Here is a 14,692-nt window from a genome sequence, read left to right as displayed (position 1 = left end):
CTCGGCCCGGCACGATTAGGCCCAGCATGATTTTCCTGATTATTTATCCGTGCCGGGCTGGATCGGTCCACGTGCCGAGGTTTAAGCCAAGGTACAGTCCAAAGGCTTGTCATCCGTGCTGGGCCGGCCTGATTTTCTATACAAAGTTTAGGGTTTAGAGTAAAGAATTTTGATGATTAGGTAGAAATATATTTTATAGAAAATGATTTTAGAGTACGACGAGTGCGGACAACCTTTGAGCAAGAATAAAAAAATTATTTCACTTAGCTTTCTATTAGATTCATGTTCATATATAATTATTATAGACATAGTGTCCAACCACAATTACTATACTTCTATAGTGTCTTTGACAAAAACAATATTTTTAGTTGCTTGTGGTAAAAATTATTTTTTAACGGTGTTCCATATTGTCTACAGGATACTTATCCCGCTCAAGCAACACATTTTAATTAGGACACGTAGCGTCCTTGTAGTATTATGCTCACTCTTATGCCCGAAGGAATTCAAGCCACGGGAGTCCATCTGCGTTTTAATCCAACCGGCATCTGACGCGTGTACAGTGTATTGTTTTACCATGCTCACCCCTCAGCCCATCTGAAAAAAAAAAGAATGAGAAAAACGGTACCTGGCGTGGCATATGCAAGGGGCACCGTCGGTGACTCAGCAAGGAATCACTGCCCACGCGTCCAATCTTTGCCTCAGTACCATCATGTTTACTTGCAGTATATAAGCATCAAATTGTGGTAGCAAACCAAAACAAAAAAAAAAAATAGTTCAAAGCAATTCATGTGTAGCAGTCTTCTGACTTCTAAGCTGTCTATGTATACAGTGTGTATTTGTATTTTGTCCTAATCAAACTATTTTATTAAGGCTGTACCTCCTTTGAATACTGAATTGACTATTGACCGGCCCACATTTATGTTAGCAAGTGTTTGATCACCATATATTTGGCATCTGCAAATGTTTTATCCATGTCATTAGGAGTATGGACTGCCGTATCATATTAGACCAAAATTGTATGCTGCTCATTTATTTGCATCAGACCTGATTGATTGCTTCAGTTTTTACATTTAGACCAAAATTCACTGTGATTATTGTAGCTCTTAGGCATAATACTGTGATTATTGTAGTATCCATTTATATCTCATCAGCCAGATATAGCTCTTAGGCATAATACTGTGATTATTGTAGTATCCATTTACAAATTTGATCTTTGTTTATGCATATCTAGATCAATTTTTCATGCATGTTAACTTCAAGCTTTCCAGCAGCAATATAAATGCTACGCCAAAACCAATGTGGTTTGGTATATATCATATGCGATCATTTCATCCTTGCAACTCAATAATCAGTGTGTTCAGAGAGTGAAATATTTCAGCACGAGTTTTTCTATGAGGCCATTAGTGGATTTAAGGTAGGTCTCATAGTGTGTGCCTTCGTGTAATTCTTAGTTTTCTGACAAAAATTCTGCCATATGCAAATTGAAGTGATGATCCAATTTCTCCTGAAATGAACGTATCAAGCTTTTAAATGAAGATGTAAGATGTATTTTAGTTTTTAGCGTACGAACCATCTTTTTTACGCTCCAGTTTTATTTTATATAATGATGAATTTATAGTCTTAATTGTTGATCGGACGGTTCAGGTTTTTAAAAAAACTAAATATAAATAATACCAATGGATTTCAGTTAAAATTTTGTTATCTAATTGCAACCTGCTGACTGCAAACTCAAATGAAAATACTACAGATATGGTGCATTATTAGTTTATTACTCTTTTTAACTATTTTTAAGTGCAAGTATTCTGGCACACATATTAAGTCGTTCTTAAAACGGTACGGGTAGTTCGGGTATTGGGCCACGGTACCCGAACTACCCGAAATACAGCCCAGCCCATGTATGTTTCCTCATTGCACTTGCAGCCCAGCCCACGAAACCCTTAAACCTAACCTACACTGCCGCTGCCGGCCAGGCGCACAGCCCACCCCACACCCCCAGTCAGTCACGCCGCCACTACACCCGAGTCGCGACTCGCGAGTCGCCCAGGCCACCAGCGCCCCTCGCCCGCCGACCGCCGCCGCGCCACCGCCCCTCGCCCACCGGCCGCCGCCGCGCCACCGCACGCGACCACGGCCTACTTCCTCCGACGGTGCTACTCGAGGCGACCCCCTTGCTCGCGGCGACCCCCGGCGGCCGGATCCAGTGCCGCCCCCTTCTCCTCTTCTCCGACTGGATCCATGGAGGCATCTGGCGCCTCCCACTCCTTCCTCTCCCTCCCCGGCGAGCAGGCGAGCCGGCTCCGGATCTCGCCCTCGCCGCAGTGGCCGTCGGGGCGGCCGCCTCACCGGCTCCCTCTGCGCCAGGCCGGCGGGCGAGGAGCTGCGGCCTCCTCACCTGCGCCGGGCCGAGGAGCTGCGCCGGCCGGCGCGGGTGTGGGGTGGGGCAAGCCTCCCCTGCTCCAAGGGGCGCGGGGCGAGCGGATCCCGGCCGCGGTGGCGTGCAGAGGCCCCTGCGGCATGGTCCCGCCCCGCCCCCGCCCCCGCCCCCGCCGGCCGCCCGCTGACGCCTCCGCCCCGCCCGTCTCCCGCGGCGCCTCCACCCCGGACGGTCCGCCGCCCCTGCCCCGCCGGTGCCGTCGCCCCCGCCACGCCACGGATGCCCCCACGGCCCGTCGACGCCCCCGCAGCCCGCCCCCACCGCGCCGCCGACGCCCAGCCCCCGGCCCCGCCGCCGACGCCCAGCCCCCGGCCCCGCCGCCGACGCCCCCGCGGCCCGCCCTCACCGCACCGCCGACGCCCTGCCCTCACCGCACCGCCGACGCCCCGCCCTTTGTCGGCCCTCTTGATATCGGGTAGTTCGGGGATTACCCGAACCCGAACCCGAATTTTCGGGTACCCGAAATGTCGGGTTTTTGTTATTTCGGGCAAATTTCGGGTATCGATTTTCAAAACCCGAAAAGCCCGACCCGAAATTTTCGGGTTACCCGAATGCCCAGCCATAGCGTAGCGCGCCTGCCATCCTAGTATATTCCATGTCGCAATGAAAGTAAGCATATACGTTTATAGCCCTTTGGTAATTTTGATTAACTATTATTCAATTATTAATAAATTCATGGTAGTTTACCATTTTATTTCATTTTAATATAATATATTCTTTTATCTTTTATTAAATAAATATCTCTCTTTTTTAAAAAAGAAAAGATTCAGTTTGGTGCATCTTCGTCTTGCCCGATCTCCATTTTACTCTCTCCACTTCCGCTCCCATTCCCGGCCCGGATCCGTCCCCGTCATTCACCGCCGCCACACACTGACAGCCCTCCCCCTCACGGTCACGGCTCAGGTCCCTTCCCCTTCTCTTTGACTCTCCTGCCTTGGTCTTCCTTCCCTGGCGGCGACGACTGGGCGAGCGGCGGCGCCACTCGTCACGTCTTCGCCCAGCCCTTTGCCGGCGACGAGCATCCACCAGGTATGCCCGCCCCTTCTCTTTCCTTCTGCTGTGCGAGACGGAGCACCCCAAACCCTAACAAATAGTAACTATTTGTATTTGGATCTGATCCAGTCACAATATATTACCTACTAACTTCGATTTCGTTTGCAAAATTTATCCTGTGTATATGTGTACACCCATGTCCTATGCTGGGTCCGCCCCTGACTTACTCCTCCTGCATTGATATTCAACTTGACAGACTTAGTACGCTAGTAAACAGACATTTACTTTGTTTCTATTCTTGTGGATCATGGCCACACCTTGCCTAGCTCACACAGGCAAAGCTTTCAAAAGCAAGAGCTATTATTTTTTTTAATAATGAAAGCAAGAGCTATTATTTGGTTGCTCAGTGTAGCAGCTCATTCAAAACACACGATCTTTCATGTAACTGCTTGCTTGCTGATAACGGAGAGCTAAATCAATCGCCTGGCCGGGCAAGCTATTTCTTGCCACTGCAGGCTAGATTGCCTCCAAAGGCCAGGATTTTCTATCGGTACCAAATGCCAATGGTTGCTGAGCAAGACTAGACTAACTTTTGCCTGAGATCCAAACACACCCTTTAAATAGTAAGCCCAATAAGCTGCATTGCTTGTTTTGTGGTGACAGCACAAACACTTGCCTGCCATTCTGTTCAACTTGATGGTCTTGTCCTTAAAAGCCAAAAATATCCGGCGTTCTTTTGTGGCTTCTTCGAGTATTGTTACTGTAAGCTCTGTGTCGCTGTGTGTTTGTTTTGTCACATTTTGTTTTTGGTGAAATCTTTGAGGCAGGTGATATGCTGCAGTCATCTTCTCTCTGCCTCGGATTTATGCCCTGGCCCCTTGCCCAGCTTATACTGTGATGTCTTATACTTCTACTTCATACATTCCTACCCTGCTGAACAGAAATGGGGGATGCATGTTTCTCGACGCAGCTCATCGATGGAGATGGGGTCTTCAATGTTTCTGGATTGGATAATTTCATGAAGGAAATTAAATTGGGTGAATGTGGGCTCTCATATGCTGTTGTGTCAATAATGGGTCCGCAAAGTAGTGGTATGGGGTTTCTCCTTTTCTCGTTCTTTCCATACTGTTTAGTGAACACTTTCTCTTATCTGATTACATTGTTCATTGTTGACTCAACTTCTTTTTTTCAGGGAAGAGTACACTTTTGAATCATCTTTTTGGCACCAATTTTAGGGAGATGGATGCTTTCAAAGGAAGGCATGCTTCTATTATTTTATATTTCTGTGTCTTTGCTTAGCACAAACTTTCCTGGTTTTCATGGAACCTATTCTTGTCTGTAACTTTGGTAGCATTCTTGAAATTTTCAGGTCACAAACTACCAAAGGTATATGGTTAGCAAAGGCCCAAAACATTGAACCATGCACCCTTGTAATGGATTTGGAAGGGACTGATGGAAGAGAGAGGGGAGAGGTAATGAAGATGAAGATACTGACAATTATGATTGGGTGGGTGGGGGGGTAATTTGAACCAATATACTGAAACTTGGTAATATTTATCACTTGTCGTAGCTCGTAGGACCTTGAAGTGAGTAATGAGAATCACATTTGATGTGGTTTCCTATCAGATTTATATACACAAATGAATGTCATATAACTTAGAACTTAATGCATCTGTGTTGATGTTTATAGCCTTTAAATTGAGAATTACGAACAATAGATGTAGGAATGATCAATACAGAAGTAGTAGCACAGTTCTTAAGCTCTAATGGGCAGAGCTGCCAAATTGTATTCTTGTGTCAATAACCTTTCTTGCCTTTCATTTTGGGTGGGTACCAGCAAAAGTAACTTGCTGATTATTTGTGCTACCAGGCCTGTTTTAATAACATTAATTCGAAATTTTGCTAGCAGTGCCACATAAACTGCATGCTTAAAGTCATTTGGGCATCTCCAATAAGCCATCCTATACTCACGTTCGCATCCAGTGCTAAGCCTGCAATGCCTTCCTCATTGATTTGAGCCTCTGTTCGCCTAAACGGCCGTTTAGTCCGTTTAAACAGCATTTAAACGGTAAACAGAGGTCACCCGTTTCGTTTAGGTCCTAAACGGTGAATTAAACAGTTGGACCATTTAAACCCATTTAAACCGTTAAAATCTGTTTAAATCGTCTAAACAGAGTTGAGTTAATCATGATTAAATAAGCTAAATGATCATTCAATTCATAATTTAGTCAATAGGAGGATTACAACTACCACAGTCAATACCGAACCAAATAGCACTGTAAGTATATGAAATATTGTGGGATTTAGATTTCTTCCAAAAAGATTATTTGGAAAAATAGTTACTTTTTACATGTGCAAATATGTAGACTTTCTAGCATATTTGACATATACATACATAAATATGCATATTTTAATGTTACTAAGACAAACCGTTTAGGCCGTTTAACTCCATTTAAACAACGTTTAAACGGCCTAAACACTAAACAAAGGGTGACCGACTGTTTACCGTTTAATGTTTAGGATAACATTTGAGCTTATCTTATCTTAATTTTTTTTATGGAAGGACACCAGCTTCTTAAATAAGCCAAACAATGTGTTGCCCATGGTTCTCATGGCGTCGCCTAGGCGACAAGGCGCTCCCCTTGTTTTGGTCTAAGGCGCCGCCTTAGCCCGCCTAGGCGGTGGTGACTCGCCATACCTCGCCTTACCGCCGTAAGAACCATGGTGTTGCCTGTTTCATCCTTTGTTTTGATAGTAGGACTGTAATTGGAAGACACAGGATAGAGGTTTGCTGTTCACGCGGTACTGTACTGCGTGAACATTGCTTGGATTAGTTGTTTTGTTAGGATAGAGATAAGTGAGATCCATAAAGTTAGGATATTTGCTTAGGGGTCAAGTTAGTCGTCTCTATAAAAGAGACACCCTCTTATCAGTTCAGATCAAACAAGAATATAAAACCTAAATAGTTCAGAGCCTCCAAGGGAGGGTGAACTGGTTTATCTTGCCCTAGTTCTATCTACCATATCATCCTTGCTTCAGCCTATTGGTGAACAAGCTGTAGCTGAAATTGGCTTGTACTGAACCATCATATTGCCCATAGATGTCAGGGTTATGCTGTTAGATTTTGTGTTGCAAAATTTTTACTCCTCATTGTGCCTGTATAACCTGTACTTCATCTATTTGATGTCAGGATGACACAGCCTTTGAGAAGCAAAGCGCATTGTTTGCTTTGGCTGTTTCAGATATTGTGCTTATCAATATGTAAGTTCTGCTAAGTGATGAGAGTTGGACCTATTATTTAACTGTGCAATTTAACAATTGTTTTTTCCTCCTTCCATAGGTGGTGTCATGACATTGGCAGGGAACAGGCTGCAAACAAGCCTCTTTTGAAGACCGTTTTCCAGGTTACTTTGTTGAAACAAATCTCTTAATTTTAATATCTTATTTATTTATTTATTTATTATTCTTTGGTGGTATACTAGGCATTACATATCAGGAATTGTTTATCTATGTAGGTCATGATGAGGTTGTTCAGTCCTCGTAAAACAACGTTGTTATTTGTAATTCGTGACAAATCGAAGGTTAGTGTTTGATACTGCTCCTGTTAGGCTACCTAGAACTACGATAAGTTGCTAATCAACTGTTAACTTTCTTAGTTTTTCCCTATCCAATATAGTTATGTATACATAAACTAATGTCTGCTATTTTTTTATTTAAAACAGACACCCCTGGAAAATCTTGAACCGATTCTAAGGGAAGATATTCAGAAGGTATTCTCTTAGTTGATTATCTTTCATGTGTTGTGGCTAGTGGCGGACCCAGGTTTCGAATGGAGCCCGGGCAAATCACAAGGCAATTGTTTCTTCTTATCTCCAATTGAACTGACAAACTATAGATTTGATGGCTAGCATCTTACAATTGTTGCACCGGAGCCCGGCCAGGTGCCTAGGGTCACTGGGCCCTGGGCCCGCCGCTGGTTGTGGCTGATGTTTCATTGTCCTTTTTGTGGGTTGAGCTGTTTTCAATTTGATGCAGATATGGGATGCTGTTCCTAAACCCCATGCCCATAAAGAAACTCCGCTAAGTGAATTCTTCAACGTAAACTTCTTAACCTAGTCCGTGTTCTTGTTATGATTTATGGTGGATTTACTCAATGTCAATTCCACATCCAGGTAGAAGTTGTGGCTCTATCCAGTTATGAGGAAAAAGAAGAGTTATTCAAAGAGCAGGTTGTTGTAAATACAATGTAAATTACTAAATACATGCTTACTGCTGATGTCCCAACGATTATGCTTAATATTAAATTATTTTTTTCTGAAGGTTTCCCATTTAAGAGCTAGATTTCAGCATTCTATTGCTCCTGGTGGACTTGCTGGAGATCGCCGTGGTGTTGTGCCAGCTTCAGGTTTTTCTTTTAGTTCACAGCAATTTTGGAAGGTCATTAAGGAGAACAAAGACCTTGATCTACCTGCTCATAAAGTGAGTACCCTCCACTATTTATTTATTTGAGCTAGCAGCATCTTGTATGTTGCCATATCCTTCTATGATTGGTCAGGTTATGGTTGCTACTGTGCGTTGTGAGGAATTTGGTAATGAGAAAGTTGCCAGTTTTACAGCTGATGAGGTGATTATAGACTTAAAAGTGCATATTGTGCTTGGTACATGGTATATAGAACTTTTGATTCACTGATGCTAAAATATTTTTATATATGAAGGAATGGCAACAATTTGAGGAGGCCGTTCAACATGACTATGTACCTGGGTTTGGGAAGAAACTCAGCAGCATTCTTGATAGATGTTTATCAGAGTGAGTTCTTTAGTCTTTATGCATAGTCTTTTCTCTTATTCTTTTTGTGGTATTCCTAAAGTCAGAAAGCATGCATGGCTGGCTCCTGCTATTTACCAGTCAGACTGGCTGGTGGTTGGATCCTGAACAGAACACTGTCAGAGTGTTTTCAAGGCGTCGCCTAGGCGACAAGCCGGTGGTGGCTCGCCTCGCCTAAGGTGTTGCCTTAGTCCGCCTTAGCCCGCCTAGGCGATAAGGCGTCAGTGGCTCGCCGCTCGCCTTACCTCGCCTTAACGCTTTAAAAACATAGCTTTCAGTCTGTTCTTGTTGAGATAGGCCAATTCTAGCCACTCTATCCAAGAGAGGTGTCTCGTAGGTTCTTGGTTGGACTATAGGATCTTTACTGATTACTGCAAAATAGCAGAGTCCATATCCTAGTTTGGGACCCTGTATATTCCTAATGTACTTCTCATGGCAATCTTGTTGGGTGTTGGCATAGGAATAAAACATTCTGTAAAGCATATCTTTTTCTTATTGATGAATTACTTAGTTTATCATCTAAAAGAAATGCAATGTTTATTTTTTTGTCATACATTGCGAGTACTATCTGTAAAAGCGACAGCAACTTGAAGATTTACTTCTTTGGTTGAAGGTATGACATGGAGGCTATTTATTTTGACGAAGGTGTCAGAACCTCAAAACGACAACAACTTGAGTCTAAACTCTTGCAGGTTGTCCCTCCCTTGCATACTGTTACAGACACTTGATCCATTGCCTCAAATTATAGATGCGCCTCACCTCACTTCCTCATATTTACTCCCGTTTATATATATGTCCTCGCTATCTAACATTTACTATCTGTATAATGTATATAAATGTGTGTTGTTTTGGACATGGCAGACTCCAAGAGGCAACTCGCTATTACTTTCTATCACGATATGTTGGTTAAAAGTATTGAGATACAGTATGATGGAAGTATTTTTGGTTGATGGACATTAGTATTGCTTTCAGGAGGTGAATCTAGATATAGTTGCTTATATTTGTAGCCAAATTTAAAATTCAACAGATTCTTGCCCAAAATGGCATACATACACCGAGGGAACGAGGAACAGTTGATGCAAGTATTTATGGTGTAGAGCATGAATCAGTCCATATACATACGCCACACTAGTTACCTGGAATTGAATGTAAAATCAAATATTGATCTCATTTCCTGTGTACTGATTGCCTTTTTTTTGAACTGATTAGTGTAAGAGTGAAAGTATTTTACCATCTAAACCTAAGTCAAGTCTGAGAGCGTTCACATATTCATTTTCTGCCATGACTTTATATTTCTCAATGGATTTTCTTGCTTGATTGTAACTGAGTTTGGATCACTAATTTAGTCTGATGTGCTGCTTATTTTGTTTCTCTAAAACATTATTTTGGATGACTTCATTCCTAAACACATGCCTATTTCATCTCCTATAGCTTGTCAATCCTGCGTACCAATTGCTTCTGGGTCACTTACGGACTAGAACTTTGGAAGCATTTAAGGAGTCCTTTGACAAGGCCCTAACAAAGGAGGGATTTGCTTCTGCTGTTCGTGATTGTATGCAGACTTTCTTAGAACAGTTCGATAAAGGATCTGAAGGTATGAGTTTCAGGAATGCTATCTATTGACTTCCTCATAGTTTCTTTAGCCTACCCCAACTTTCTTGGGACTAAAAGGCTCTGTGTTGTTTTTTATAATGGTTTCTTCAGAAAGGTTATGTTGATCACCTGTCAGTTGACTCTGGGTTGTGGTGGGAACATTAAATTGGGCTCTGAATGGGTGTTTAGGTATAAATTTATAATCCAGTCAGCCACTTTTTAGGATAGAAGTATACAACTTACAGTTCAAGAGTCCACAACCATAATTCAAGCAGACTAACTTTGTAGAAGTAATATGTATTGCAACACTGTCATCAGTGGAGAGCTAACGATTTAGCAGTAGAAAGTACTTGCTGCATATTTTCCTGTTCTCCATTTCAGTATGGAAATTTTGACAAATTGGCAGGTATGTTTCTGGTTCTGCTGGTGAATCTACCGGCCAGTTGAAGAGTAAATAAGACCTGTAGATAGGCTTACGATGAAACAATATGTATCTGCTGTTGGTGTTTAAGTTTTCAAAACTAATAGAGATATTATTGACTGCCTGCAATATTATTGGGACACAAACTTTTGAGTAAAGTCTTATTCTAGATAATGTTATGTTTTAGTTTAGAACCCACTCCTTTTTCTACCTAAAGTCCTAAACATATGTCTTGTTACATATGAGCTTTCTCTTTGACAGATGCTGCTATTCAACAAGTAAAATGGGATCCCTCAAAAGTTAAGGATAAGCTTAAGCGTGACATGGAAGCACATGTGGCTTCAGTTCGTACCACAAAATTATCTGAACTTTGTGCCAAATATGAGGTTGCTTGCATCTTCGAAATCGTCTGTTTATGTCATAGCACAGAACATAGAATCCTTATCTAATCATAGAATGTTGTTTCAGGCACAACTTACCAAAGCTCTGGCAGAACCTGTTGAAGCTCTGCTAGATTCAGCCAGTGAAGATACCTGGCCGGCCATCAGAAAGCTTCTTCAACGTGAGACAAAAGCTGCTGTTTCAGGTCTTGAATCTGCTCTTTCAGCTTTTGAACTCGATGAAGCAACTGAGAAAGAATTGCTTGCGAAATTGGAGAACCATGGAAGAAGCGTTGTTGAATCAAAGGCAAAGGAAGAGGCTGGAAGGGTCTTGATTCGCATGAAGGACAGGTGAGGTCACTGCATATCTGCAACAGAATGAGACATATCTTCTGTATGAAGACTAGATTGAATTTTTTTTTGCTGCAGGTTCTCAACGTTATTCAGTCGTGATGCTGACTCAATGCCAAGGGTGTGGACAGGAAAGGAGGATATAAAAGCTATTACCAAAACTGCACGTTCAGCTGTATGTCAATTGTCAGTACTATATTTGAAACATAAACGAATTGTTTTAATAACTCAAAAATTATTTTCCCATTTTACTACAGTCCATGAAATTGCTGGCTACACTGGCTGCAATTCGGTTGGATGAGGATGGTGACAACATAGAAAACACTCTCTCCCTTGCTCTTGTTGATACGGCAAGACCTGGGACTACCGATAGAAGTATCCAATCGTTCGATCCACTTGCCTCTAGCTCGTGGGAGAGGGTTCGGAATATGCTACATTTATGCTCTTCTAGCACATATATGTTGGGTGTTGCTAAAGGGATGTCATTAATGTGCAGGTTCCTGAGGACAAAACTTTAATCAGCCTTGTCCAGTGCAAATCTTTGTGGAGACAATTTAAAGCTGAAACAGAGTATACAGTCACTCAGGCCATAGCTGCTCAGGTATCTCACAATATCCATTTATGCGTGTGCTCATTATGTGCTACAAAAAAACTGTAGTGCCTCTCATCTCGAAGTCCTTTATTTTGTTTGTTGTCCTCTGGAAGTATTGACTGTAATCTCAATTTCATTATTGTATATGCAAAAATCTAGATACTAAACATGTACTGTTGCCTTCATCAGGAAGCAAATAAGAGGAACAACAACTGGCTGCCACCTCCATGGGCACTCGCCGCAATGGCTATTCTTGGATTCAATGAGTTTATGACATTGCTGAAGTATTTTTTTTTTCTGTTTGCAGAATCATACATTAATTCTTATTAAAGTATTCACAATTTTGATCTGACTTGCTTTTACTTGGATAACAGGAATCCACTGTACCTGGGTGTCATATTTGTTGTCTTCCTTGTTGGGAAGGCCATTTGGGTACAATTAGACATTGCCACTGAATTCCAAAATGGATTTGTGAGTATTCAAATCATTTCTACTGTTCTATTATGTGGCCTCCTAATTTTTTTGTAAACTGATATGCTTGTAATGGTACACAGCTTCCGGCCCTCCTTTCACTGTCAACAAAATTTGTCCCCACAATAATGAACATTTTGAAGAGATTAGCAGACGAGGGGCAGAGACCTGCAGCCCCCGAAAGGCAAAGGGAGATGGAACTCCAACCAACGAATCGTTCTTCATACAGCAATGTGACATCTGCAGGATCGTCCAGTGTAACCACGACAGAGAATGGACCTGAGTATTCAAGCCCGGTGGCAAAATGATTTTTCGGGTCTATAGCTTTTTGCTGAAAACCAACCCTGCAGTTTGAGGCTGCACATGGCCTTGAACCTATGGACGTTGAAATGCCTTCCGGATTTTGTGAGCTTCCCTTCTCAAAATGATGTATGGAGATCACACGGGGCTGCCCACCGTGGATGTTTGATGAATTTTGGGGCTGGAGTTGTTTGTAACAACGTTGTATAATAACTTTGTGATGGTTGTATAGAAGTTCAGGCTAGGGGGTACACGGCGGCGCATTCAAATGCAACAATGTTTATACTCTGTTCATAGTTGCTATGTAAATGTCTCGGAACTGTCATCAGTTTGCTTTGTGAATGTATTAGGGGTTTTCTTCGATAACAGAAGAGCAATGCAAAGCCTTTTGCATTTTATTGTTCCTAATGGCCATGGTTTACATTAATTTCTCGTTCATGATTTATATCGCAAATACTCATTGTCCAGAATGACAGCATTTTCTGGCAGAAGCATGCTGGAGTTTGAAATGTTGTGCTGACTCTCATTATCATTGGCAGTGAATTTTACACGTAGTACAACAGAACTGATATTTTTCCGTTCTCATTCACGAGGTGATTCTGAATGTCCCGTCCCCCCTCTGTCCCGGGAATCTTCACGTAGTACAACAGAACTGAGATTTTTCCGTTCTCATTCACGAGGTGATTCTGAATGTCCCGTACCCCCCCCCCCCCCCCCCCCCGTCCCGGGAATCTTCAGCTCTACTAGGGATGAAAGCGCATAATATTTTTATTTTTTTAAACGGAAAGCTTTATTGATCTTAGACAATTACATTAATTGATCTTAGACAATTACATTAAGATGATACAATTATATAAGAACCAACGTGACCTCTGCATAACTAGGATGCACACAGCCAATAAAAAACAAAAGGAGAATGGCATGACCAAAAAATCATATCGCAGCAAACTACAACATGCAACTTCACCTTCAACCCTCCACAACCATAGCATCACCTGGACAATGAAATATACTCCCGAAGACAATGCCTCCAACGAGAAAACGACACGCGCATGCACTATCATTGCAGTGACCCAACCAACAAAGCCAAGCTCAAAGGTTTTCACCCGAGGGAGCCATTTATCGGAATCCAAACAATGACTTCAACAAGGCCATTGCCAGGTACAACCAGTTAAGGTTAGACCAAGAAATTTCTTCCCAGAGGCAATTAATCGATACAAGTACCACAAAAACGAAGTCACTCGGTACTGCTTCCACCTTCTTACCAAGCCAATGCTTTCATATAGACCAGACTTGGCCCGCTTCGATCTGCCATGAACTCCAATTCAAGCAAACCATCTGTAGCCTTGTCTCTCGCGATACCATGCTACAGAGTAGCCAATAGGTACACGTGCATAATCCACCGGAACAATGTGCAGATAGAATTCGTCTTCGAGTATGAGAATCCGCGAATTGAAACCAAAGTGACTCGAATCTCTAGAATATATGAAGAACACAGATGAAAATGAAGATGTCATCACCAGAAGTAGTTGCGAAACCCGGAGCTAGCTCTTCCGTCACCAAAGCCGAAAGCGCATCCGCTGAAGAGGAGTCACCACCGCCGCCCAAGCCGACACTAGATCAGGGACCTCGAAGCCGCCCATTGCAAACCACACGGGAGAGCCGAGATGTATGGCCAGGCGCCGGGAAGAACGAGACCGCCATGCATCTGTGCCACTACCAAGGGCGGTCCATCCTCCACTACGGCAGGAGAGCTACAGCCGTGAGGAAGACAGACACAATCCAGTATCATGCAGCCCCTCAACCCGGCCGCCACAGGAGCACACAGGTCCGGCCAAGAGGCAGCGGCCACCTGCACCACCGGCCAGGGAGAAGACAGCCGCGACCAAGAGCCACCGCCACTGCCACTTCTGGCCACAGCCCGGCCGCCGACGCCTTGGCGGCGCCAAGCAGCCGTCCGATCCGGATGAGAGCGGCAGCCACGAACGGACCCGATCCCAGAGGCTCCCACGCCGGCGAACAGAAGCAGCAGCGCAAACCTGTCGGATCGCCATCAGAGCATCCACACCGACAAAAAATCAGGGGATCCCCTCGCGTGACAACCTCACCATGAAGGGGAGGACTACCCCGCCACTGCCCTCCTTGAGCCTGCGTTGATGCGAACAGATCCTTGCCACCGGCCATCCTCGTCTCAAGCCAAGCTTCCGACGTCGAACTCCGGCGGCGGCAGGATCATGGAGGGCCGTCGGAGGAGCCCCTGGCAGCGTTGTTGGGTGCCGCCGCCCGAGTCGCCGCAAGAGCGACGCGGGGGCAAGATCCCAGTGTTGGTGAT

General features: G+C 43.6%; 1 protein-coding gene across 2 annotated transcripts; it reads left to right on the top strand.

The window, feature by feature from the left end:
* Nucleotides 1-3,228: 3,228 nt before the first annotated feature.
* Nucleotides 3,229-12,758, top strand: LOC120655773 (protein ROOT HAIR DEFECTIVE 3). 2 transcript variants are annotated; one of them, XM_039933740.1, is made up of 23 exons: nucleotides 3,229-3,463; nucleotides 4,369-4,518; nucleotides 4,620-4,686; nucleotides 4,797-4,899; nucleotides 6,618-6,688; nucleotides 6,768-6,831; nucleotides 6,943-7,008; nucleotides 7,150-7,197; nucleotides 7,463-7,525; nucleotides 7,600-7,656; nucleotides 7,748-7,906; nucleotides 7,983-8,051; nucleotides 8,143-8,234; nucleotides 8,866-8,944; nucleotides 9,684-9,846; nucleotides 10,528-10,652; nucleotides 10,735-10,997; nucleotides 11,076-11,172; nucleotides 11,255-11,416; nucleotides 11,494-11,598; nucleotides 11,779-11,873; nucleotides 11,964-12,060; nucleotides 12,144-12,758. In XM_039933740.1, exons 2-23 carry the CDS (start codon nucleotides 4,371-4,373, stop codon nucleotides 12,366-12,368), a joined length of 2,418 nt encoding a protein of 805 aa, XP_039789674.1. In that variant the 5' UTR covers nucleotides 3,229-3,463; nucleotides 4,369-4,370; the 3' UTR covers nucleotides 12,369-12,758. The 2 variants fall into 2 exon arrangements, with proteins under 2 accessions (XP_039789674.1, XP_039789675.1); XM_039933741.1 differs by lacking the exons at nucleotides 3,229-3,463; nucleotides 4,369-4,518; nucleotides 6,618-6,688.
* The last annotated feature ends 1,934 nt before the right edge of the window (nucleotides 12,759-14,692 follow it).

This window comes from Panicum virgatum, chromosome 1N, assembly GCF_016808335.1.
Source record: "Panicum virgatum strain AP13 chromosome 1N, P.virgatum_v5, whole genome shotgun sequence".
NCBI classification, from domain to species: Eukaryota; Viridiplantae; Streptophyta; class Magnoliopsida; order Poales; family Poaceae; genus Panicum; species Panicum virgatum.
Note: the sequence above shows the minus strand (reverse complement) of the source record. Positions and strands in the feature narration are given on the sequence as shown.